Consider the following 26,841-nt stretch of genomic DNA (forward strand, 5'->3'; position numbering starts at 1 on the left):
GTGGGTTTCTTTTTGGGGTGATGAAAATGTCTTGAAATTGACCGTGGCGATGGCTGCACAGCTGCACATAATACAGAGTTGTATGGTGGGTGGACTGTATCCAAGCTGTTAACAAAAAACCCAGGCTCGACCTCACTTGTGTGACCTTGTAGGGTGACCTCTTTTCTGTCTCTTCTGTAAAGTGGTGACCGGAAGGGCAGCTGCCTCGCGGGGTTGTTGTGCTGCTGGGATGAGAGGCATTAGGTGGCACTCAGCGCGGGGCTGCACACACAGCAAGCCCTTGATGAATGCTGCCAGCAGCCAGGGCGTGGTGGGGTGCTGCATCGAGCACCTATGTCCGTCATCTCATCCAGGCTTCTAACCACTAGCACATCAGTTGTGTCATGGGGGAGACTGAGGCTGGGGTGGGGGCAGGCCAGAGAGCTCTGAAAAATGAGGCTGGGATTGGAACCCAGGCTTTCCTGATGCCAAAGCTTGGGTTCCGAAGCCCAAGGCAATCCTAGTTTTTGCTCTAGGCTTGTGTGGATCTTTGTTATGAGATGGTGGGCTGCACTCCCTGAGGCCAGCCTTCATCCACCATCCCCTTTCCTTCCAATTTGATTGCCTGCTCTGCTCTTGCTTAGCACACTTTTCCAAGGTTGAAAACACCCCCAGAGAAAGGCTGCCCAGAGTTGAGCTGGCAGGGTGCACAGCTCCAGCCCCCGGGAGGTGTTAGGCTTTTGGGAGGAAGGCTCAAACTAACAACTTGCTTCCAAGATCCAGCCCTGCCACCTCCTAACTTGTAACAACCGCTTCACCTTTGACTTATCGTGTGGATTCTATTTACTTGCAAGGGATGTTGGGAGCTTGCTCACAGACTGGCAAGGTCCCAGAGCCAGGAAACTGGGCTCTCTGGAGACCCCTATTGGCAGGGAGGTGGCAATCCTGGGGCTGGCCTGCACCCAGCGGGCCTCACAGCCAGCTGCGCAGAGGCAGTGAGGGCTAAAAATAAAAGTCACGTCTTACAGGGACCTGGGCTGGCCGGGAGGCAGATGGGGGTGGGGGGAGGGGAGGCAGGAGGACTCACTCACCACTAGGACTCCCCACCTGCGGTGTGTGGGTGGGGGCAAGTGGGAGGCAGTGATTCCTTTACCCAGCACAAAGCCCCCATCCGTTATTACAAAGGCGCTGACTTGGGACCACATAGAGTGGCCAGAGCTGGCTCCCCCTAGCCACAGCAATGAGCAAGGTCCTCTCATGCTGCCCAGCGAGAATAAAAAGCAGGCTACAGACAGAATTCTAAACTTTCTAGCAACCACATTAAAAAAAAAAAAAAAGAAACAGGTGAAATTACATTTAACAATATATTTTATGTACTCTGACAAGGTATTTACCAATTCAGTGTCATCCATATAAAAATATTAGCACAATAAATTCTCTTTGGCACTGAGTCTTCCAAATCTGGTGTTTTATAGACTTAGAGCACAGCTCCCGCTGCAGTAGCCACCCCTGGCGTGCACTGCTGAGTCTTCTCTGGTGGCTGCACCCATTGCCACAGATCTTGTGGCTTGCAGCAGCATGGATGTGTCACCTTGCGGTTCCAGAGGCTGCAAGGCTGAAGCGAGTCTTCCAGAGTTAAGGTCAGGGTGTTGGCAGAGCTGAGCTCTCTCTGGAGGCCCCAGGAGGCCGTGTGCTCCTTGGCTTTCCCTCTCTGCATTTGGTGGCACCAGTGTCCAAGTATCAAAATGCATCTGGGGTCCCTTTGCCCACTGTGCGGCAGACCCTGTCTTAGGGGACACGCTGCGGTTTAAAAATGGTCTGCCCCCAGGAGTTCAATCCCCCAGGTCGTGCCGGAAATAGTATGAAGAGGGTGGAAACTGACTCGGCCCCAGGTGTGCCGGGGTGGGGCCTTTGGGGAGCGACTGGCATTAGATTAGGGCAGGAGGGTACAGACCCCACGACTCAATCCTGGTGGCTTTGTACCGAGGGGCAGAGGGGCCACAAGAGCCAGGTGCGCTCCCTGCCTTTTGCCATGTGATGTCCTGCACGTCCTCAGAACTCTGCCAACCAAGGGCTCATGCCCTGTCTCCTCCAGATCCCTGCACAAGGGGTGCCCGACATCCAAAGCCAGGGGCCAGTCTGCCCAGGACCTGGACATGTGATCGCAGGCACATCACTCCCCTCCCCTGCCTCAGTTTCTCTGTTTAACAGTCATGATGACGTCAGTCTGGCTTAGCATCCAGAGACTTGAGTGTGAATCCTGACCCACCACGTATTTGGAGTGGCCTTGAGCGACTTATTTCACTCTTCTTCCTTGCCTGTGAGCTGAGGCGCTAATGGTAGGAAGTGAACAGAAGGGAGCATACTGTGGTCATCATTTGGATTCTAGCAAGTCCGCATGTGTGTGTGCGTGAGTATTTGTGTCCACCTTCCCAAAGAGACAATGCACAAAAACGCTCCGCTCTGACTCTCTAGACATGGGCCTCAGGGGTGATTTTTACTTTCTTTTTGTATATCGTTGTTTTCCAGTTTTTCTAGGATCAAAAATGAACAGTGTAAAACAGCCACTGTCCTTACTGCCTGGGGCTGTCCAAGGGTGGCCTCTGGGCAAATCTGCTTGCCCTGCCCTCCTGGGGTGCAGCCAGGTCCTGCAAGGCTGGTCTCTGGCGGGGAGCACAAGGACCCACGGCCTCCCACTGCCTCCCATGCAGGGGCGAGCCCACTGTGACTGATGACTTCACCCACGAGGAAGCTCAAGGAGGTAGGAAAGAGCTGGAAGTGAAAGACCTGGTGTCTAAGGTCCGTGCCCACCTCCCACCCCTCCCCCAGCTTCTCTGGACTCCACCTCCCCATCTGTAGAAGGGGAGGAGAGGGTGCCTGCTGCACCCCAGGCTGTGAGGCTCCAGGCAGCTTTGCCTGCGCCTTGCCCGCCCCGCCCTTCAATCACCTGGCAGAGAGGTGCTGTCCAGCTTTTGGCTAGCGCAGGGCTTCCCTGGGAAATGCATCACTGTTCCACATCACTGTCTCAGGCGACTGTTGACTGGCCAAGGGGGCGCCCGCAGGGCTCTGGCTGAGCAGCTGTGCGCAGGTGCTTTTGCTCTGGCCCATCCCACCCTTTCCGTCTTCCCCTGTAGCCCCCTGCCACCCGGATCCTGCCTGGAGCCACCACTGCTCACAGCCCCCGCAAGCAGAGGAGTCAGCTGTTGGCAAGGCTGCAGGGGCGAGTGGTTGGGGCCTGGCCTGGAGCCCTGAGTGGTAACAGGAAGCACCAGGGGCTCTGGACAGCCAGGCAAGGGTCCCTGAAGGGAACGGGGCTTGATGCCATCCAGGTGAGAAGTCAAGCATGGGCCACTGCTGGTCCTGGACAGGCAGCGGTGTCCAGGGTGTCCCTGGCTCTCCTGTGGGGCATCCCCTTTGAGGGTCACGCAATCCAGGAGGGAGACAGGCTAGGGGCATCCCCTCACTGCACAGAAGGGGAGACTGAGGCCAGAGAGGATGCTGCTGCCAGCACACCGGCTCTGACGCCCCCTGCAATACCAACGGCACCACCTGGAACTCAGCAACGGAGCAACGGGCTTCTTCAAACTCGCTCAGCGCCACCAACTCCAACTGCACACTTGATGAAGCCTCGGAAGAGATTTTTAAAAAAATTCTTTTGGTTTTTAATACATATTTATAAGGACGACCCCTGCCCAGTGGTGCAGAGGTTCTGGTCAGGGTCGAGAAGTGAGTGCCTCGGTTTACCGGCTGACCTGGGACTCTGGAGAGCGCCAGTCTCCTGGTCTCCCCTAGATGCCGTGCAGGGGCGTTCAGCCGGGGGAGGCCTGGATGCAGGCCGTGTGCATGCCCCTGTGTGGCGGGAACCTAAGCTGCCAGGCCTGGGGTGGCAGGTGCACTGCAGCCAGCCCAGCCTGCCTTGTGGTCCCAGATGTGAGTGGGGAACTTGATGGCAGGAGGCTCCTGAGTGTTTCCAGAACCCTCCAGCCTGGAAGGCTCACCTGGGTCAGGGAGGCCTGGCATTAGACCATCTGGACTGGAAAGAACTGGAAGATCTTCAAAGCCCAACTTCCAGTTCAGTGCCCCCCCCCCCCCCCCGCCCCACCCCGTGCAGGCCTCTGGATTTGCTTGTTTGCCTCCAGTGATGGGAAACTCCTTCATGGCTTGGACAGACTGAGGTCGCACTGGCACCCTGTCCCTTCGGCCCCAGCCTAACCCTGGGCAGGAAGAGCAAACACACTGCCAGCTCTCCGTGGGGTCCCTGTATAGATCTGCCTACCCCAGGAGCTCCTCCGCTTAGATCCTACAGCTCCGAGTCACCACCCGTGCCCTAGGCCGGGTCCCATCCTCTCCCCATCTTGGGCCAAGTCCACTTCAACAGTCAGGGCTGAAGTGGCTCCCAGGCCTCTGGGTGCCATGGCTGAAGCCTCAGGGAGCAATGCTGCCCAGCACTCCAAGCGGACAGCCAGCTGGTCGACCTGCCAGTCCTGCTCAGGTCACGCAAGCCCTGGTGCAGCCCTGTGCTCTTGAACATCAAGGGCAGAAGTCACAGTCATCTCACTTGGCTCCCCAAGGAGCCCCACCTGCCCGCCCTAAGCACTGGTCTCCACGATGCACTTGAGGAACATGGTGTCGTCCTTCACGTAGGCATGCTTGGGTGACTGCAGCTTGTTGAGGGGGAAGAAGAGAGGGCAGCCGCTGGCCACGTTGGTTTCACTCTGGGGCCGCTGGAAGGACGCAGAGCTGAGGTCCGGCCGGAAGGCGTCGATGGCGTGCTCCCGGTTATTCTGGTCAAGCAGCATAAAGGTGACCTGCAGGGCAGGGGACAGGGCGAGGTCAGGCCTGGATGGTGGCGCTGTGACCGGGAGAACCAGGGCTTGGCTCAGAGCAAGCTGCCTGCCCACTGCCTGTGCAGCCCCTCTGAACCTCGGCTGAGACCAGGAGACAAACAGACAATGAAAAGGCTGCACCTGCCATTCTGAGCAGGCTCAGGGGCTGTCCTAGGCTTAGGAGCCTGTGTTCTACCCGGCAGAACCACTAGTTTGGTTGACTGCTGGGGGGTAAGGACGGGACTGGGGCACTGACAAGGAGGCTGGACTCAATAAGCTAAATGTCCCTGCCGGCTCTGACATCTTGGATTCATCAGTTTCAGCTGGAACCACCCCCTGACCCCCAACAAGGCAGTGGGGTAAGGACAGATAGAGCCTCTACCTAGAGATTGTCAATCAATGCCCTGAAACATATATCAAGCTTCTGGTATCCACAGAGCAGCTACGTACACCCTGAAGCAGCCGATTATCTGAATGTGACACAGGGACAGGTGTTTGGTGTGGCAGCTAAGACACTGCTTGGGGTACCCATATCCCACATCGGAGGGGCTGGGTTCAGGTCCTGCCTCTGCCGATCCCAGCTCTCTGCTAATACAACCCTGTGAGGAAGCAGGTGATGGCTCAAGTAGTTGGGTTCCTGCCCTCCACGTGGGAGACCTGGGTTGAGTTCCAGGTTCCTGGCTTCAGTCTGGCCCAGATATTTGGGAGAGTGCAAGAGCAGATGGAAGATATCTCTCTTTCTCTCTCTCCCTCCCTCCCTTTCAAATAAACAAATAAATGTCATTACATGAGAGGCAGAGTTATAGACAGAGAGAGGGAGAGACAGAGAGAGATCTTCCATCTGCTGATTCACTCTCCAAATGGCTGCAATGGCTGGAGCTGGGCTGATCCAAAATCAGCAGCCAGGAGCTTCTTCTGGGTCTCCCATATGGGTGCAGGGGCCCAAGCACTTGGGCCACCTTCTACTGCTTTCCCAGGCCATAGCAGAGAGCTGGATTAGAAGAGGGGCAGCCAGGACATGAACTGGTGCCCATATGGGATGCCAGAGCCACAGGTGGAGGCTTAGCCTATTAAGCCACAGCACCAGCCCCATAAATGTCATTTATAAAAAATTTTTTTAATAGGGCTGGGCATTGCAGTGCAGTGGGTTAGACTGCAGAATAGGATGCCTGTAGCCCATACTGGAGAGCTGATTTGCATGCCAGCCACTCCCTCTTCTGATCCAACTTCCTACTGATGCATCCCAGGAGTTAGCGGATGATGGCCTAAGTCCTTGGGTTCCTGCTACTCAAATGGGAGATGCCAATGGTGTTCCAGGATCCTGGCTTTGGCCTGACCCAGCCCCAACTGCTGCAGCCATTTGGGGGAATGAATCAGCAGACAGAAGAACTCTCTTTCTCTCTCTGTAACTCTGCTTTTCAAGGAGAGAAAAGTAAATAAACATTAAAAAAAGATAAAATGATAAATAAAAGTGGTGCAAACAGTCTGCCCTGGCCCGTGGCCCTGCCAGGTGCCTGAAATCGGTTCCCTTGGCCTCCTGAAATCGCTCTGAAACCTGGCTGCACAGCCCGGAAGCCTGACGCTCGGGCCCTGCACTCATAGTGCTAAGCCCCGGTTGCTGGTATTTTAACAACCTCCTTGGCACCTTTGGAAACTGCTGCCTGCTGCCCACTGACTCACGCTCAGACCACCATGGGGCGCCTGCCTCCCATGCCAGCTGACATCTGGGTTCCTGACCCCTCCCTCTCTCTCAGCGCTGTGCAGGGAACAAGAGCCCCCTTTCCCCCCCTTAACATTTTAAAATAGACTTTATTTTTAGAGCAGTTTTAGGATCAGGGTGAAATTGAGCAGAAAGTACAGAGATTTCTCATATCCTTCCTACCCACACCCTGTACAACCTCTCCACTTTCAACACCTCCCACCCCCAAGGGCTACAGTTGTTACAACTGATGAGCCTATACAGAGGTATCTTTACCAACCAGAGGCCATCGTGTACACGGCCGAATAACAGGGCTATCATGCAGAGGACTTGCACGGCCTGAAATACACTCTCTCCTATCCTAGGCCACCACTCAGTTTTTAAAAAAAATATTTATTCACTTGAAAGGCAGAGAGAGAGAAAGACAGACCAACAGACCCACCATCCACTGGTTCGCTTCCCAAATGGCTGCAAACAGCCAGGGCTGGGCCAGGCCAAAGCCAGGAGCGAGGAACTCCATCTAGGTCTCCCCTGTGAGTGGCAAGAGCCCAAGCACTCGAGTCACCATCTGCTGCCTGCCCAGGTGCATTAGCAGGAAGCTGGACTGGAAGCGGAGCAGCCGGGACTCAAATAGGCGCTCCGATATGGGATACTGGTGTTGCAAGTGGCAGCCTCACCTGCTGGGCCACAACACTGGGCTCCCGTCTGATTTTTTTTTATTGTCTCCATACTATTGCCTTTCCCAGAATGTCATGTAGTTGGAATCATACAGTGTGTCTGGCTTCTTTCACTCAGTAGCATGCACTTCGGGGTCCTCCATGGCGTGATGGCGCATTTGTTTTTACTGCTGCATAATATTCACCTGCACGTACCATCGTTTGTCCATTCATCTTCTGAAGGACATCTTGTTTGTTGCCGGCTTCTGGTAATCATGAATAAAGCCACTATAAACACCCGCAAGCAGGTGTTTGCGTGGACATCTCTGGGTAAATAACAAGGCACGTGGCTGCTGAGTCGCAGGGTGAGGGTGTGTTTCGTTTTGTCAGAAACTGCCAGGCTCTCTTCCAAAGTGGCGGAACCGACCTACGTTCCCAGAAGCCGTGAGGGAGGGTCCCCAGCATTTGGCGCTGTCAGGGTTCTGGATTGGGCCCACGCCTTACAGGTGGACAGTGGCACCTGCCTCCTTCCTTTTTCTGAAAACCCTGCCGGCACAGGCTAGCCTCATAGCCCCTCCTCCAGGAAGTCCTCCCGATGCACCCCACCGTGACAGCTGCGTTTCTCCATGCTGTAGGAGAGCTCTGTTTCCGACACCTTAGCTCCCAGGCTCATGGAGCCAGAGGCTCTGGATCTGAACTTAGCTTCTTGTTTTATGAAAGGGAAACCGATAAAGCAAAGAGAGTGGGGACTTGCCAGGTCACAAGACCAAGTTCATGGCTAGACTGGGACCAGTCCCAGGCCCCCAAGTTTCCCCGCGACTCTCCCATCACCTCCTCCCTGCCTGTACCTTGTTCCGGAAAGGCCATGGCAGCAGAGCGTCGTACTCCCCTCTCATGATCACAATGAAGAGAGACAGGTGGGTCCTCTTGCCCGTGCCATCCCCATTCAGGTACAGTCGCAGGCACAACTTGTAGCCATACTTGGCAGTGTAGAAAGCTGAAATGCGGAAGCCACAGTCAGCCGGGCAGCACGGGGCTCGGCAGGTGAGAAAACCAAGGCCCCACAATTTGGCAGAACCAAGGTCACAGGCTCAAAACTGGGAACGCTGGGGATGAGCGGGTCAGAAAGGTGGAGGCTGGCAACCACCCACCACCCAACCCAATCGCAGCTTTGCCCGGGCGCCCAGTGGGCTTCTGACTCGGTAGCCCTGGGGTGAGGACACAGAATTTGCATCTCATAAGTTCAAATGGGTTGCCAGTGCCACTGGCCTTGGGAACACACTTTGAGAAACACTGATCTAACCAAAAGCTGTTTGTGAAAACCCAGCCCATGAACAGGAAGGGGCTGGTCACCGTCTCACAATGTGCTGGGGCAGAGCCAGGTTGAGAGGCCTTTTTAAGCCCCAACACTTGTTTCTTTCTCTATAAAGATTTACTTATCTTATCTGAAAGGCAGAGTGTCAGAGAGAGAAGGAGACACACACACACACGAGTTTTTCCATTGGTTGGTTCACTCCCCAAATGGCCACCACAGTTGGGACTGGGCCAGGCCGAAGCCAGGGGCCAGAAACTGTATCTGGGGTCTCCCCATGGGGGTGGCAGAGGCCCAAGGACTTGGGCCATCTTCTGCTGCTTTCCCAGGTGCACTCCCAGGGAGTTGGATTGGACTTGAATGGACTCCCATATGGGCCTTGCAGGTGACCCCTTTAAATTTTTTTTTCCCAAAACACTAGTTTGTTTCTGCTGCCCCAGGCCCAGTGGTTGGGGTCCCCTGGAGGCTGGAGGTGAGTGGGGGGGGCTCACAGTCCCAGTAGCCACCCTGACCAAGGCCCCCAGGGGCTGTTCCATCACTGGTGAGCCTGCCCGGGGGCCCCTGGGGCTCTCTCCCGGGGCAGCTGACATGGCAGTTCCTCCAGCGTGGGTTCTGGCAGCTGCCACTTTCCGGTGGCCCCTCCCTGGGTGGAGCCAGGGTGCAGGCATGGGCAGGAAGGGGGCGGAGGAGGGCCAGGCAACATTCTGACTCATGCCTGCCCGTGAAGTGCCAGGAAGAAGCCAGGGACACTGCTTGTTTTTCCTCTCTGGAAAGAATCGCAGAGGACAGGTGTGCACATAGAAGGTGAGGGGGGCCCAGGGCTGCCAGGCACTGGGGGCTGCGGACTGCTCCAGGCTGCACGGGGAACCCTCCCCCTCCCCGCCCCGCCAGCCATCTCCTGTGCAGAAGAGGAATCAGCCTGGCACGGCTGCTCTTGGGTGTGTGAGAGGAGCTGACAAACAGGAAAGGCGTGAAGCCTAGGCAGGCACTAGAGGCTGAGGGCGCAGCCGGCAGAAAGCCACGCGTGCACTCAGACACACCTGAGCAGGACGGGGGAAACCATGCCAGTCCGAGTCCAGGCACCGCACCCAGCTTCCCTCCAGCCTTGGGCACGGGACCCGGCCTCAGCCTGTTCATCTGTAACACGGTGTTGAGACGACAGGCACTTGGCGAGGGTTTGTGACATCGCCTGTCCCGTGCTGGCCCAGGCCCTGACACCTGGTGTGGTTTAAATGGAGCATTTTATGCACAGATATAGGCATTGCTACATTAACAGACATCCTGTCTTTAAGCAGAACACAGCAAGCGACTACTTTATGCAAGGCTTCGTGCCCAGCCCAGGGGCCCAGCGACGAGTAAGAACTGCCCGTGTCTACACAACATCATTCACCCGCTGCCCACAGTCACATACCACACACGGGCTTGACTCAGCTCTTCCCTGGGCTGATGCATCCCGTGGGCTCCCCGAGGGCAGGGTCCCAGGGTATCCACCAGTGCAAAGCCATCCCCGACACCCCTGCCATTTGCACAGCGTGGGCTCACGGGGCATCTCTTGCACACTCAGGTCCACAGGAAGTGGCCAGCCATTTGTATTCCCAGGCGGAATTGACTGTCTTTTTTTTTTTTTTTTTTTTTTTTTTTGACAGGCAGAGTGGACAGTGAGAGAGAGAGACAGAGAGAAAGGTCTTCCTTTGCCGTTGGTTCACCCTCCAATGGCCGCCACGGCCAACGCACCGCACCGATCTGATGGCAGGAGCCAGGTACTTCTCCTGGTCTCCCATGGGGTGCAGGGCCCAAGCACTTGGGCCATCCTCCTCTGCACTCCCGGGCCACAGCAGAGAGCTGGCCTGGAAGAGGGGCAACCGGGACAGAATCCGGTGCCCCGACCGGGACTAGAACCCGGTGTGCCAGCGCTGCAAGGCGGAGGATTAGCCTAGTGAGCCGCGGCGCCGGCCGGAGTTGACCGTCATGCAGGGAGCACGCAGGTCTGCTCAGAGCCCCACGGCAGAGCAAGGTTTGCGCATCCCTCTCTTTCCTCCGTGCTGGGACCAGGTGCATCCCAGCCGAGCGGGAATCACAGCGGCTGTCCCAGGCGTGGCTGTCCCCTCCGCTGGTCTCCTGGGCCCTGGAAGGTGTTACCTGGGGAGAAGAGGCTGACGGTCCTGCCGCAGGCAGACTCGAGGCACCGCCTGGTGACGTTGGTGATCTTCCACAGGAAGGTGCCGTCGAAGGAGGCCTCCTCCATGAGGCGCAGGCTCTGCTCCAGCTTGCCCAGGGCTTGGTCCTTCTGGGCCAGGGTCTGCTGCAGCTCCACCACCTGCAGGGAACGCCCATTCAGCCAGGGACACAGAACCCAGCTGGAGGCTGGAGATGGAGCTGCCCCAAGCCTCGCTCTAGCAGGTGCACCTGCACTAATGCAGTTACCATGCTGGCCTGGAATTCCTTGTCCTTCTTGCCTCAGGGGCCAACTCCTACTCACCCATCAGGAGCCCCACTCCTGTGGCCCTTCCTCTGTGAGCTGCCCCCAGCTCGGCTGGCCCCTCTTTCCTCTGGGTTCTTATGGAGCCCTTACAATGGTTTCATGCAATATATTTTTCTCCCTTTCCTGTCACGTGGGTTCCGCCCCCTGCCCGAGGCCGGAGCCATGCTCACTTTGTCTGCATCCTTGCCTTGCATGGTGCTGGCGTGTAAAAGCAGACACAGCTGCTGCCATCGGGGGCCCTGCCTTTCAACTGGGAATCACACAAAGGCCTGACTCGGCCATGCCAGCCCTGTGCCCGGCCCTTCTCGTAGATTTCCCCAAGGAAAGCTGGAAGAACACACATTTGTTCTCGTAGAGAAAGAAGGGATGAGAGTGAATGTCCTTAAAGAAACTTCAGAGGCTGGCGCTGTGGTGCAGGGGGTAAAGCTGCCATCTGCAGTGCAGGCGTCCCATATGGGCACCGGTTTGAGTCCTGGTTGCTCCACTTCTGATCCAGCTCTCTGTTGTGGCCTGGGAAAGCAGTGGAAGATGGCCCAAGTCCTTGGGCCCCTGCACCCATGTGAGAGACCCAAAGAAGTTCCTGGCTCCTGGTTTTGGATCGGTGCAGCTCCGGCTATTGCAGCCATCTGGGGAGTGAACCAGTGGATGAAACACCTCAACACCCCCCCACCCCTTCTGCCTCTCTGTAACTCTGCCTTTCAAATAAATAAATCCGAGGGAAAGCGACTTGCTCAGGCCCAGGTACTGAGCTAATGCTGGGGCTGAAACTAAACCCCAGCCCTAACGCGAGAGGAGACAAAGATCTAGTTTGTGGCAGGGACAGCAACACTGGCGTGGCGACAGCTACACTGAGAGAAGTGTGAGCTCTGGGGTCAGGAAGGGGACGATCCTTGTGCACATGTGCTACAGAGGAAGTGGGCTCACTGGAGTCAGGGTGGGACCACCTGCAAGCATGCAGGGTCAGAGACGGAGCCCGCGGGCACCGGGACAACGGGATACATGCCCAGGCGAGGGGACGGAGGTGCCAGGCCGCGGAAGTGCTTGGTAGGATGTGATCACCGACTGTGCGTCCCTCGGGGGCTGCCACAGGGACCTGAAGGCAGCTTTGTCTTGTAGACCCTAAGAGGCAGGGCCAGGAACAATGGAGCAGGACAGGGAGAGGCTGGCGGGAGCTTAGTATAAGGAAAAACTCACTAATAGTGAAAAACGTCCAGCAACGGAATGAGCTGTAAAAGGAAAAGAAGGAAAAGGAAGGAGTGTCCCACCACAGGAGTTCAAGCAAACGAACAGACGGCCGCAGTGGGGGTGTGTTTGACCTTGACTCTAATTTCTTTTCTTTCTTTTTCTTTTTTATTTATTTGACAGGTAGAGTTAGAGTTAGAGAGTTAGAGAGAGAGAGAGAGAAAGGTCTTCCCTCCGTTGGTTCACTCCCCAAATGGCTGCTACGGCTAGTGCTGCGTTGATCCAAAGCCAGGAGCCAGGTGCTTCTCCTGGTCTCCCATGCAGATGCAGGGCCCAAGCACTTGGGCCATCCCCACTGCCCCCCTGGGCCACAGAAGAGAGCTGGACTTGAAGAGGAGCAAGGGACTAGACCTCAGCGCCCATATGGGATGCTGGCGCCGCAGGCGGAGGATTAACCGAGTGAGCCATGACTCTAACTCCTGACCCAGGACTCTTCTAGGAAGTCCTGGGAGCCAGGGGACATGGGTTTTGGTGGAGGAGTACCTGCTCTGAGCAGGTAGGAGGAACACGGGGCCACTGCTCTGGGGGCAGAGGGAGCTCCCCGAGCTGTCCTTGAAGGAAAACCGGCCTCCCACACTCACCCTCTGTTCCAGGCTCAGGATGCGCTCGCGGTCCAGCTGGCTCTGGTGGATGGAGGCGGCCAGGGCCAGGTGGGAGGCCTCCACCTCCTTGTTGAGGACGGCGACGATGTTCTCGAACACGCGCAGCTTCCCCTCCAGCTCGGCCAGGAGCTTCTCTTTCATGAGGTGCTGCAGGGCCAGCTCCTCCTGGCTCTCAGAGCACGGTGCCCGGTAGCAGTCCACCTCCAGGTCCCCTGCCACCTCCACGGCGGCCTGCAGCTGCAAGTCTGACAGGTTCCGCTCCAAGGCCATAGGCCCGGACCCCAGGCCAGAGCCCAGCTGAGCCTTCCACTGTTTCATGAACCCCAACAGCAGGTTTAGGTGGGAGGCCTGGGAGGTGGCCTCATGCTCCTGCAAGGACTGTGCGTTTCCCTGCCAAGAGAGTGAGGCTGATCAATGAACACAGAGGCGGAGGGAGGACCAGAGAGCAGGGGAGGGACCCTCTCATCACAGTCAGGTCCATCCACTCAGCAAAGGGGAAGCAGCTTTCTGTACAGTCGTAGGGAGGGGTGTGCAGGAGCCTGCATTAGGCAGGACACAGCCACATGCATCCTGGCCTCTAGACAATGGTCCTCCCTGCCCTTGAGTGCAAGGGTGATTCAGGACCATGGAGAGAGACACGGGGCCATTTTGGTGATGCTATACCAACGCTTAGATGGTACTTAAAGCACCATCATGGCTTAATAGTGAGATCGGCTGCTCGGGAAAGTCATCAGTCATAAGGGGCATCCAGAGGAGTAGCTTAGTGTCACAGCAAAATTCTGGAGGGGCTGGAATGGGGGACCCAAAGGTCTGCAACCCTGTGGACAGATCCCCGTTCTCACACTCAAACACTTACCTTAAAGGAGCAGCCAACACCTGCAAAGGGGCACCCAGCTCCAGCCTCAGCCACCTCGGGGTGAATCTGGAAATAACAGTTGCGTCACTGGATGTTATAGGGATCGCTGTGGCCACGTCTAGGGCTCTCGGCAAAGGACCAGGAGCCAGGCTGGGCCACGTGACTTTGCACCTGCTGTTCCCTGAGCCTGGAAGGCCCCTTTCTACCCTTTGTGTCTCAGTTCTTCCAAACGGGGCCAGGGCCCCTGTGGTGATCCCAGGCAGCACTGCTATTCCTCCAGTTGGGACACATTCCACACAGCTCAGAAAGTTTCATTCACATTGGGTTGCTCCACTGGTCTAGGGTCTCTGGGAGAGTCATGGCTGCATATTCCCAGTGCCTGGCACAGGAGACACTTGGAACCTGCTGCCACACATGTCAATGCCTCCCTCCTCCTGAAGCCCACGGGCACAGGTCTCGGAGTTCCCGCTGGCATCCCTCCTTGGCCATCTATCCTTGATCGAGCTGTGCCTGCCCTGCATGGGCTTCCCTCCCAGATAACACACAGCCCAAGAGCAGGCACACAGCAGGGGCTCACTGCTGACAGCAACTTGATACTGCTCCAAACCTACTCAGGTCTGAAGGGTTTACCAAACTCTCTTACGTCATAACTCTTCTTAGGGCTCAGAACAATGCTGTGGGGAAGATGGGGTGTCCCCCCCCATTTTACTGACATAGCAGAGGGAAGGGAGCTGCCCAAGGAGCCATAGCTGGGAAGCAGCATGGCCTCCGGACTCCTCCACACACCATTCTCTCTTATCAGGAATAAGTCTGCAAGAGATGGGAGAAACCTTTTTCCAAAACATGTACCTGCAAAAGGACTTATATCCTAAATATATAAAGAACCCTTACAATTCAAGAGTTAGCAGCAGGTAACCTCATGAGAAATGGGTATTAGGGAGAATCCTGCATAGACACTGTACAAAGGGAGACACAGGGTGACAAAGGAGCCTGCGGAGCGGCTGATACCAGTAGCCATCTGGGAAAGGGGGCGTGCACTGAGATGCAACCGCCCACGGGCTAAAACTCCACTGGACTCTGTCCCTACGTCGTCCAAATAAAATCAAAGTACATGAAAAATTTCAAGTCTTATGAAAAAGATTGACAGTATCAAGCCTTGGTGAGGGCTGGAGCAGTGGGAACCTTCATGTCGCTGGTAGGAACGCAGAATGGAAGACACTTTGGAAAAATCCCATGGGAGACCTTACACTGGGACATCTGATAAAGTGAAGCCGTCTTTATAAATGAACTGACTCACAAAGCCCACTTAGAAAGTTCCTGTACAACCCACACAGCCCACTCCTAGGACAAAGACAAGGTTTACCCAAGACGAGGGAAAACACAATCTACTCAAACGTGTATGTGCAGGCTCACAGCAGCCGTAGTCATTACAGCCACTCCCATGTTATTATCTGGCAAATGTGCACACACTGAAATCATGGCATCTCCATACCCCACGACTCAGCACTGTCACAAATTCAACACTCACACACACAGTAACAAGACACGCTACACGCAAGAAGTTACACACACAAATGACTGCATTTCACCACGACTCCATTCTTCTAAGGTTCTAGAAAGGGCAAATCTATAGTGATAGAAAGGGGATCGGGGTTGGGCGGGGCTGCAGGTAGGAGGAGGGAGGGGCGCGCAGGGGCACAGAGCACTTTGTCTGGGGTGGAAGTGTTTGGCATCTTGATCGCGGTGGTGGGTACGTGACACCCGTTAGCTGGGATGCTCCTCAGCTGCGCACTGAAAATGAGGAAGCTGTGTTGCTGCATGTGAGTAAAATCTTGACTTTACAGGACTTTTGTTGCTTTTTGTGGAAGAACGACCTTGAGGGTGAAGCGAAAGGGGAACTGAAGGCAGGGGCGGGGGGCGGAGGTCTTCTGGACTCGGTGAATCAGGAGCCACCCTAGTTCTCCTTCTTTAAACGTGGGGTGAGCAGAGGACTGTGGGTTTAACGAGTGCAGCTGGTTTGGGAGAGAGGGCACAGGGCCACCCATGCCTTGTTCCACTGCTCTGGACTCCAGGGACAAGCTGCTCCCAACGAGGAACAGAAAAGAGATGCTTTGGGGTGGGTGAGGGGTGGGCAGAGGGTGGCCTTGGCAGGGGGACCACCGAGGCTTTGGACATTTGCAAGGATGAAGGCTCCCCCAAGAGGCAGCTTCCATAAGAGGGGACACTGGGGGGACCTGATGCCACATGTGGGTCTGAGCTGGGGGTGAGTGGCCTTGGGGCTCCTCTCAGGCCCTGTAATCCCCCTCGAGCCCGTGATTTGAATCCTCTGGTCCCAAGGGCTCAAGCTTGAAGGGGGTGAGGAGGTGAAAGTGATGGAGTCAGCAGTGGGGGTGTGGCCATCACCCCGCAGGTGGAGGGGTGTTAAATGGCAGCTAGGCCTGGGGGCGGGCGAAGTGTGAACAGGGAAAGCCCATTGCAGGGGCCAAGGGCCACCCTCACTCTGCTGTCTGTGGTGGCATGGGCTGGGAGCAGCTGTGGTGACTCAAAAGGCCTTCAGGGGCTGCCCCTGGTCCCACCATCATTCACGCATTCCTTAGAGCACACAGCGGTCGTGGGTGTGGGCTCTGGAGCCAGCCTGTTGGCCCGGAGCTCATCTCCGTCACGTCTCATACCAGCTGTGTGGCCCCGGGAGAATCATTCACCTCTCTCTGTCTCGGTTTCCCCATCTTCGAGATGGGGATATTAGCAGCACCCCCTTTGCAGAGTTACTGTGAACATTAAATGAGATAATACACGTAAGGGCTGACATCAGTGCCAATTGCTGCTGTGACAAAATTCCAAATTTTTTTTTTTTTTGACAGGCAGAGTTAGACAGTGAGAGAGAGAGACAGAGACAAAGGTCTTCCTTCTGTTGGTTCACCCCCCAAAATGGCCGCTATGGCCAGCACGCCGCGCCGATCTGAAGCCACGAGCCAGGTGCTTCCTCCTGGTCTCCCATGTGGGTGCAGGGCTTAAGCACCTGGGCCATCCTCCACTGCCTTCCTGAGCCACAGCAGAGAGCTGGCCTGGAAGAGGAGCAACCGGAACAGAACCGGCGCCCCGACCGGGACTAGAACCCAGAGTACCGGTGCTGCAGGCAGAGGATTAGCCTAGTGAGTTGTGGCGCCGGCCAAAATTCCAAACTTATTGGCTAAGACAATGCAAATCGATAATTCTTTCACGTTCTGGACGTCAGAAGCCCTGATGTCCAGGTGCCAGCAGGAACATGCTCCCTGCGGAGCCTCTGGGGGAGGACGGATTTCCTTGCTTTTTTTTTTTAGCTTTCCTTGGCTTGTGGCCCCTTCTTCCACCTTCAAAACAGCAGCAGAACGTCTTCCAACCTCCCTCCCGCCAGACTCTCTCGTCTGGCTCTTCCGAGGACCCTCGTGAGTGCGCTGGGCCCACCTACGTGGTGCAGGGCGATCCTCCCATCTCTAGATCCTTAAATGAATGACATCTGCTGTCTCTTTTGCCATTGTATGGGCTGTACTATCCCCACCCCCCCACCCCCAACCTCAGATGCCTACGTTGAAGTCCTAACCCCCAGTATCTAACAGCACGGAGATGGAGGTCGTTCAAGAGCCCATCTTCAGGGTGGGCCCTGATCCAGTCCGACTGACGTTACAGGGAAAGGACATTTGGACGCAGACAGAGAGGGAAGACGACTTGGGGACACGGGGAGGAGTTGGCGGTACAGTGGAGCGGCAGGGTGACGGCTCACCAAGGTCGTGCCATGCCTGTGAGCTGTGCAGCTCCTGAAGCCTGGGTCTTTTCTCCTGCAGCCGGAGCCTGCGTAAGCCCTGGCCCCATCAGACTCTCCCACACAAGGAGGGGGCCGGGGTTTTAAGGCTCTGCTTCCCCCACGCAGGGACAGGGGCCTGTGACCTGCCTAGGGTGACAGGGCTGGTTATGGTGGAGCCCAGGAGCCTGGGTCCTCCCTCTCCACCAGAGTCCTCACCTTGACCAAAGCGTGGTGTCCCCTGAAGGCTGGGGACCCAGGCGACAGGTGAGGGACTCAGGCATGGGCTGTAAGGAAAGAACAGTGGCTCTGTCCCCGGCCTGGCTCGGCCTGGCCAGTTTCTGGGGCCCCACGTGGCCCTGTGGGAGCAGCCTCACTGCTTGCAAATAGTTAATAATACAGTTTGCGGTGGGATTTCCCCGGAGGAGGAGGAAAGAGAGACAGAGAGAGCGCAGAACGCCAGCCTCGGGAGCCGGGCCTCTGTCTGCATTTCAGACGTCTGGCTGTGCGTGATCCTGGCCTCCCTGCCACCCAGGCCCTTGGAGATGGGGTCGCTGAGGGTCGCTGTGGGAGGCCCCTGCTGGGGGATCTGCAGGTGTCTGAGAGTGTGGGTGTGGGGAGAGGCAAGGAGCAGGCGTGCTGCCGCTGTGCAGAACAGGAGGACCTGGGCCGTGCCAGGCACTGCCCCTCTGCTGGGCTGGGGCTCTGGCTGCCCCCAGGCTGTTTCTGCTCGCACCAAGGGGGAGGCACTCTATAGTTACGAGCACTCTATAGTTGGGGGAAGATGGGGAGGGAAGCAGCTTGGTCCACATGCCCAGCCTGCCAGTTCCACCCTCTTCTGTATTGGACCAGTGTCCTCTTTGCCAACCTTGACTCAGCTCAGCTGCCATCAGCAGGGAGCCCCGCCTGATTTTCCTGGGTGAAAGTGGGCCTTGCCCTCTCACTTTTCTGACAGCGGTTGGAGGACTCTAGGACTTGCAGCTGGCTGTGTTATTTAAACATGCACCAACCACTCAGTGAGGCCACACAGAGCAGACGCCACCAGCCCGGGATGCAGGAGTTGGGGCCTGGCCTTGCCTCCTACCTGCTGGGATTGGTCCAGGCAGGCCTCACTGAGCCTCAATGAATCACCTATCGGTAAAATAGAGACATCACGGCCGTCCACTGCACAGGGTGTCACTGGACTGCAGGTTCAGAAGTGAAGGGTTCGGGGGTCCTTTCTAGGTGTCACACTTCAGGGGACACAGAGAAATGGGAGCCTATTTACCCCAGATGCACAGAGACGGGGGCAGGCTCAGGAGGGATGTGGTTGGTGTCTTCCCACAGGTCGGGACCACCTTGGGGGACTTGCCTTTCACTGGCTCCAAAAGGAGACAGATTTCAGTGCAGTGCAAATGAAATGCTGCAATAGCCAGAGCCCCCCAGGGTGGAAGAGGCCATCTCGTGAAGTAATGAGTTTGGAAAGACATCAAGACACTCGGCAGGAATCCAGCACACAGTGAAAACTGGACGAGATGGCTTGAACGCCTGGCATTTTCTGATTCTAGAGAAAGCTAAGGCAGCCCTGCGAGTCCCTGGCATCAGACACCAGCTTGCTCCTGCCTTTCACATCAGGCCTCAGAGGGAGGAGAGGACGAGAACTTCTCACTAAACAGAACTGAATGCGATCTGCCAGCCCCAGGTCCACCCCCGCTTCATTGTCCCTTCTACCGAAAGGGCATCCTGGGCAAGAACCGAGTCCCTAACGAGGTCAACGTTAACCCCTGACTGTCTGCTTCTTGGACTGGGTGATCAGGCTGTGGCTCTGGGCGCATCTTCAGGGGCTATTAATTTAATGAGCTCAGAGGATGAGGACAAACTGATAAGCAGAAGGCACGGAAAGCGTGCAAGGATGGGCACCTTTGGCCTTAGCCCAGCTGCTGCCCAGGAGGGGATGCACAGACTCAGGAATCACCACTGTGCAAAGTGCTGACTTACAATCAAGCTGCTTCCCATCGGTCAAAAGTCCCCCCGAAGTTCCCACCAGGCCCAGGGGTCAGTGGAGTCCCTGGTGTTTCCAGGACGCGGCTGTGCGCAGGCGGTCAGGACACTGACTCGCCCTCCTGGCAGCCTGTCTCCGGGGAAGCCGTGATGAGCACTCGAGGTTCCTGTGTCAGAAGCTGGGTCCCCAGTGGGCGATGCTAACAGGTGCGGCAGCACTACGAGAGGAGGCCTCAGGTCATGGGGGACGTGCTCTCCAAAGGGATTGACAGGGTTTTTGTGGGACCCTGAGTTAATTCTTACAAGAATGATTTTAGAGCGAGTCCAACCTCTGGATCACTCTGGCTTCCCGTCCAGCCACGTGCTCGCTCTCTCTAGCATGCACTCCCACCACTGTGGTGCCTTATGCTACCAGGTCACGCTCTGGGACCTCCACGCCGTGCACTGAATAAACCTCTTTTCCTTATCAAGTGACCCAGCCTCAGGCATTTCGCTATAGTAACGGAATGGACTAATCCCACGGGGAAGTCAATAGGGAGGGGAAGGCTGGTGCTTCCGGGAGGTCTGGCTGCATCAGAGGGGACCCTGTCCTCCCCCCTCCCCCCCAGGCAGCCTCCTCCCCTCCCCCACCGTCTGTTACAGCCTCTGCCATTTGAAGGCAGCAAGGTTCCAACTGTGCTCTGCTGGGCTCTAGGCGTCCCCAGGGTCCATCAGGAGCTGGGACAGGAGAAAGAAGGAGAGGAATTAAGAAGATGGGCCCCAGACTCCTCTTCATCAGGGACTTCCACAGGGATTTCACTTTAACAAAGGTACGAATATGAAAACCACTGGATTAAGAGCTATTAAGATACCTCTTGCCTAAACTGATTTGTACAATGAACATGCGTTACTTTGTTAGGAGGAAAGAACAGAACAAGTTAGAGGCAACAGTCCTAGAACGTTTAAACAGGCAGGGTGCTTCTGCAGCTGGGCACTGAGACCATCTTTGCATAAATGAAGTGATGCGACAGAAGATGATAGTTTTGGGTGACGTCTTTACTGGATAAAATTAAAAGCAGGCTTGGGTGGGTGTGCGGTCCATCAGTTAAGATGCCCACATCCCATATGGGAGTGCCCGGGTTTGATATCCGGCTGCAGCTCCTGACTCCAGCTTCCTGCTGGCGCAGACTCTGTGGGGCAGCAGGTGATGGTTCCCACACTTGGAAGGTGGGCACTGCGGCCCACAGAGATACGCATCTGCTCGTGTCTCACTGCTGGTCCTCGAAGACAGCCAGGCGGGGGCTCAGGAAGTTAACCCATAGACCAGTGCACCATCTGAACTCTCACCACATCACAGAGCATGAAGCTGCAGAAAACCCATTTCGGCCTTGCTATGATTCCCCGACAGCCTCCCAGAGGAGGGGCTCCCGAGGAGGGGGCGGGAAAGCCCTCCAAACCAACACGGGATGGGGCAGGAAATTGCCCCGAACTCTCCGGATGACAGGGACCAGTGTGAGAGAGGAGGAGGAGTGTGCAGACTCATAAGCCTCAGGTGCAACCTCGGGAGGGGGAGCCGCCCTGGCCGCAGCTGACTCATGACCTGGACATCCCAGGCCCTGGGCAGGCCACGCACAGCCCCCTGAGCATCTTCAGTTCACAGATGGAGGAACAGGCCCCGGGCCCCGCCTCCAGCGACACAGGGAGGCAGTGAATGGCACAGCGCCCTCCCTGCACGCCTGGCCCTCCATCCTTGGACCATGGTTTGCTGCCAGAGGAGGCCTGGACTGAAAGGCGCTGGGGGTCTCACAGTGGGGGTGGTGAGGGGAGCCGGGCAGTGGGATCCTGGACACTGGGCAGCACTGAGACTTCCCTACAGGTACTGGGGGGGGGGGTGTCTCACATGCAAATGAAGGGATTATATTTTAGACAGTGGTGATTTCTATGTGTTTGGATTCATAGACCAATATAGGTGTGTATTTTGTTTCACTGGGAGATTAATATAAAGAGTGCTATATTTAAAATTTTTTTAAAAAAATATTTATTCAAGAGGCAGAGAGACAGAAAGCAAGAGAGAGCTGGTTCATTTCCCAAATGCCTGTGATGGCTGGGGTAGGGCTAGGCCAAAGTCGGAGCTGGGCACAAATTCAAGCCCCTCCCGTGGGTGGCAAGAATCCAGCTGCTTGAGCCACAGCCGCTGCCTCCTAGGGTCTGCACCAGCAGGAAGCTGGGCTCAGCCACTGGGAGCCAGCTGTTGAACCCAAGTACTGGGATGTGGGTGTTTGTAGGCATCTTAAATGTCAGCCCAAACACCCACCCTGGGCTCCAAGCCTGCTAGCTTTTAGCTTTAAATAGCAAAGGTGCTGCCTAAAACTCTGCCACCTTCGATCATATTGTTTCATTTATACAAAGACACGTACAGGAGGGACACCATCTCAGAGTAAAAGTTGACTGTATAAATGCAAACAATTTAGTCTTGTAAAAAAACCACCTCAGGAACTGGTGAGGATGGGTGGGCTCTGGCTGGCATGTGGGACCCTCTGGGCAGGAGAGACCCCCCATGAAGGTCCTTCCAGCTTGGGAGGCCTTGGATTCTAAACCGTGGTACCCGAGACTGTCTCTTTGGCCCCTCATACTCCCAAGGGCGTCTCCTGAGCCGAGAAGGGTGCTGACAATGGCCTCTCCCTGCCGGAGAGAAGGGGCTGGCAGGGGCAGAGCGAGCTCCCTGGATCGAGGGTTGCTTGCTTTTTCTGCAAAGGGCCAGAGAGCAACTCTTTGGGGCTCTAAGTCCTCTGTTGCGAGTACCGAATTCCACTACGCTAGGGAGCAAGCGGCCGCAGAGAACAGCTAAGTGAATGGGCTTGGCTGGGTACTAGGAAGACTTAGTAATGGACACTGAAATTTACATTTCATATAATTTTCATGTGACTCCAAAGGTCATTCTTCTTTTGATTTCTTTTCCCCAACTATTTAAAAATATAAACGCTCAACACAGGCTGTCAAAAAGCTGGGTCTGGCCTTTGTTTGTTGGCCCCTGGCCTGGACAGTCACCATTCACCTTTGACCTATTACAGACCAGTCGGTGGCCGTGGGCAAGCTGCCCCTCCACTGTGAGCATCAGCCTCCTCACTGCTAGCAAAACAAATTCATGGCAGATTCTGGGCCACGAGGGAGGCGGCCGTCTGCTTGGCCTCAACCTGGGAAAATCCAGAAAGCGGAGTGACGCCGCTTCCCGGCTGCGCCGACGTACCTTCTCCTGGGTCCGGAGGCTTCCGGGGCTCACGGAGGTTGGGTTGTCCCCTTTGCACGCAGGACAGATGCGGTCCTCACAGTTCCTGGGGGAAAAAAATGAACAAATCCCTCTGAGCGAAGTTTGACTCCTGCACCAGGGCCTCTCCTGGCAGCCGCCAAAGCCTAGACCCTGCTTGGGCGCCGCGGCAGCCGCCATCGCGACCCTGCCTGAGCCTCAGAGGCGCGGAGCACCTGATGCTTTGCCTGGGTTCCTAGTGACCTTTGATCTCAGCGCATCAGGGGCTATGGCAGCCCTGGGTCCCACTTGGGCCCTGCATGCTGCGTTGCAGAAGCGTTAACCAGCTTGAGAACAGGGTGTTGCCCCAGTCCCTGCTCCAGCGATGACGTAATGTACCAACTGGCTCTTCTGAAACCCGAGAACGTCGTGCGTTCCCAAACTCAGGAGTTGAGGCGAGGGAATGCGGATGTGGAATGGCACTGCTCCTTCGTGTCCTGTGTGTGGTGCTGGGCTCCTATTTCTGGTAATGACGGGTGACCACGGACTCTGAGAACAAGAAGGGGTCTCCCAGACCTAGCCTGGGGTTTCCCAGCCGGAGGTGGATGTCACATTGTGACCCGTGTCGCTGCAGGTGAGCGCCCAAGAAATTCCGATCCACAGTGAGAGCCACCGGCCTGGCCCATTTCATAGGTGGGAAAAATGAGGTCCTGAGGGCATGTGGGTTGGCCTCAGCAGAGTGACTCAGGAGCAGGAATGGGCAGACACTTGTTGGGCCTCAGGCCCCCGCCCCTTTTACCAACAGTCAGCTCCCTTCCCCCTGGGAGCATGGAGAATGGAGAGGGACCCTGCACAAAAACCTGAGATGAACCCCAAAGCCCCATCTCGCTGGGGAAATGGGTCAGCTGCACTCCTGGCCACCACCTGGCCTTTCCATGACCACGCCCCTTCTCCCAGCCTCTCCCCACCCCCCTGCATCACCCGAACTTCTCCCTCAGCCAAGTTCGTCTTCCCACCTACTCAAGTTGTAAAGCCCCAAACAAAAGGTCATGCTGCTTAAGGGCCTATTTTTCAGGAAAGTGCCTGGAACAAGCTGGCCTCCTCTCCCTCTCATAGGCCTCGGCCTTCTCCTTCGTAGAAGACGGTGATTACAGTACCCGTCTGTCCAGGCTGCTCTGCAGAGCCAAGGAAAGCTTGGCACACAGTGGGTGCATAATAGTTGCCTAAGGAGGGATGCTGGTGATAGTACTGGCCACACCTTTCTGGGTTATAGATATTTCCAACATACATACATGTATAGATAAAAAGATATATACACACATGTACCCGTGTGGAACACGTAATACATATACGTAGCATGCATGGTATATGGTATACATATGCTATGCCTCCCTCTACACTCTGTCCCCTGTCACAGGGCTGCCAGCCCACAGGATGTGATATGTGCGTGGCATTTTGTCATTGACCCTAAGGCTTCCCATTCATTATTCTAAGGACTTCTGGAATCTCATGGATTGAGCCTCACAGCACTTCTGTGAGGCAGCGAATAACTTCCCCCGCAAGACAGCTGCGGCCCGGGGACATGAGCAGGCTTGCACCAGGCACGCGGTAAGAGGGTGGCCTCGCTTCTCCCACAACTACCCGAGGGGCCGTAGCAGGGCCTGGGAGGAAAGGTGTGGAAGCTGAGGCCCGCAGAGGTCAAGTCGCGGGCTCCTCTCTCCCTCGCCTCCCACCAGGGCCCCTCATTGTACCTCCTCGCCACCCGCCCCTCGCGCCTCGCCCCCTCACCTCAGGTTCTCAGAGAGGCAGGCTGTGCAGCACAGGGCCCTGGGCTCTGCCGGGTCCTGGAAGGCGCTGGGGGGGCACCCAAAGGGAAACTCGTTCTCATCGGGGGCCGGGCGGGGGCTGCTGGCTGAGCTCGAGGCCATCTTGGGGTTCCCTGCTGGCCCTCAAGGGCCTGTGAGGAGAGGAGAGCCGGGCTCTGGGCTGGGCCACTCTGGTGCACAGGAGTCTGATGACTTTATCTTCTCTCCAGCGTGTGTGGTTCAACGTCACAGCTGAGTCATGGCAGGGATGGGGCAGGAATTACCCTTTGTGGTGAAAAAAATTCCCCTGGATGGTGACTGCAGGCTTCAGGAGTGTCCAGTCATTTTTTGGAGTGAGCAAGAATGAGAGAGAGAGAGAGAGAGAGAGAGAGAGAGAGAGAGAGCGAGAGCCGAGTGAGATACTTTCAGGAACCAGAGAGAGAGAACCACAGGCTGCCCCCGGCCGACAGGGCTTCCTCCGCCGCCTCCCCAGGGTGCAGCGGGAGACGCCCCCACCCCAGCAGCCCAGACCGCCCACCGGGGGTGCTCACCTTCCTGGCGGAAAGCCCCAGGGTCCTTGAAACAGGTTCTAAAAGTTCTAGGTGCCGTCCAGAGCGTCTGGGTAATCTCAGGTGAAAGTCACTTCCTCACCATGGGTTTCGGTTAACCCATCTGCGAAAGAAGAAGTTGCAAGAGGTGATCTCTGGGCACTCCGATTCTGCGACCCTCTGACCAGGCAACCGGCAGCCTCTGCTGATGCCCCCAGCCCAGCCGTGGCACTGCCCGGCCATCACAGGAACCACACAGGCCCGCCCCTCCTTTGAAGTCCCAGGTTTTTGGAACGCAGCCTCTGTAGGGGCCTCTCCCCGCTGTCCCACTCAGGAAGTCATAGGCGGCTATGTGCTCGGGTCAGGCGCCACCACTTCCCTGTCCCGAGGCGAACAAAGCAAAGAGGAGACCACGGGCGCCGGGTCTCAGCAGCCAAGGGGGATGTGGACGGACTTTGGCAGGGAAAGCGGGCCGAGGCACGTCTACCACGAGCTAGGTGAGGCTGTCCCTGGGAGTCCTTATAGCACCTGCCAGGAATTCTGCAGGCTCCAAGAAGCCCACGGTCGCAGACCTCCCTGTCTGTCTCTCTCCATCACTCAGGCCCTGCACATCTCTCTCTCCTGCGGGGCTGTTACAGATCGTGACGTTTCATTCAGTAGGCTTTGAGGTCGCACAGATCTGAATTGGGACTGCCAGTCCACCTGTTACTCACAGTGGGTACTGCCACATAAACCCTGACTCCTCCGAACTGCAGGTTTTGATCTATAAAACGAGGCTAACAACACCACCTTCCCCCCACCCCCTGCCATGAGGTCCAAATGCACCTGCAGGTGGGGAGCAGCACCCTACAGACAGCTCGAAAGGCTTTGACAGTTACTCAGCTGATGGCCGAAGCTCTTCTGTTTGTTCAAAACAAGGGGAAAGGACTTGCATGGTAAACGATCCCTGCCTAGCGTTTTCATACCTGTCTACTTAAACTGAGCCTCCCAGGCAGGCAGGGTGGGCCAGGTGGAGTCATCTGAGCTTAGAAAAATTCCACCGCCTATTTCCCTAAGATACCTGAGACCAGGACCTGCACCTGGGCCCACTGCCACCCACTTCACGACGTTCAGCCTGCCACCCTTCCGGCCTCCCCACGGTCCCCGCCCTCCCCCTGGCTGGGAGAAGAGAGGCGCCCAAGCCCCGCCTCCCCAGGCAGGCTCTGGGTCCCCGGGCTCGCCCCTGGGTATTCAACGCCTTCCGCTCAGCGTCACAAGAAGCCCAATCTGCTCTCATCCCAAAAGTAGAAAACGAGACGTCCCACTTTTTAGTGTTGGGTTGAGTTCTTTCACAGGCATCACCGCCCCTACTTTTCACACGACCCCGAGGAAGTACGGCCAGCTTCATCTCCATTTTACACTGAGAGGTTAAGCGACAAGTTCAAGGTGGGAGGGGATTTTTGAACCCAGAGCCCATGCTCCAATCGAACAGACTTTAAAATGCGCTTCCTCCTCCTCCTCTAACTCCCTGCCCACAGCCACTCTCTTGCCACTCACCGGTGGAACCTTCTAGAAAAGACTGTCCACACAGGCCTTGAATTGCAGGCAGCTATCTCCCAAGGCTACACAAAATGCCAAGGTCACATATGTCCAGGCCTATCCCAGTTTTCTACCCAACCAGCCCCCGGCCAGCAGCTGATAACGTTCTAGCCGGTCCTTGCAGGATCCCTTGCTTCTCTCAGACTTCCTGCACCCCCTCGCAGGGAGCCCAACCCCCCACCCCAGAGGGTCGCCTTGATCCTTTTCTCCGTGTAAGTCCCATCTCTGTGGGACCCCCATCTCCCAGCCTCCCGCTCAGCCCTCCGGGTGCGCGT

At 56.5% G+C, this 26,841-nt stretch overlaps 1 protein-coding gene and 1 long non-coding RNA gene across 4 annotated transcripts in view; one reads left to right on the forward strand and one right to left on the reverse strand.

The window, feature by feature from the left end:
* Positions 1–1,329: 1,329 nt before the first annotated feature.
* On the reverse strand, positions 1,330–26,723 carry TRAF1 (TNF receptor associated factor 1). Its single transcript, XM_002720502.5, has 10 exons — positions 26,525–26,723; positions 25,814–25,888; positions 24,992–25,112; positions 24,424–24,765; positions 22,639–22,723; positions 13,655–13,720; positions 12,778–13,188; positions 10,612–10,789; positions 8,009–8,157; positions 1,330–4,787 (listed from the first exon to the last, which is right to left on the reverse strand). The coding sequence occupies exons 4-10, from the start codon at positions 24,561–24,563 to the stop codon at positions 4,569–4,571; spliced, it is 1,248 nt and encodes a 415-aa protein (XP_002720548.1). The 5' UTR covers positions 24,564–24,765; positions 24,992–25,112; positions 25,814–25,888; positions 26,525–26,723; the 3' UTR covers positions 1,330–4,568.
* The window catches only part of LOC127490252 (uncharacterized), a 36,416-nt gene continuing 29,634 nt past the window's right edge, over positions 20,060–26,841 (forward strand). For all 3 annotated transcript variants that reach the window (XR_007918092.2, XR_007918094.2, XR_007918093.2), the window contains exon 1: positions 20,060–20,221. This is a non-coding gene — a long non-coding RNA (uncharacterized lncRNA). The remainder of the gene's footprint in view (positions 20,222–26,841) is intronic.

The sequence above is a fragment of the Oryctolagus cuniculus genome, chromosome 1 (genome assembly GCF_964237555.1).
Source record: "Oryctolagus cuniculus chromosome 1, mOryCun1.1, whole genome shotgun sequence".
Classification (NCBI taxonomy): Eukaryota; Metazoa; Chordata; class Mammalia; order Lagomorpha; family Leporidae; genus Oryctolagus; species Oryctolagus cuniculus.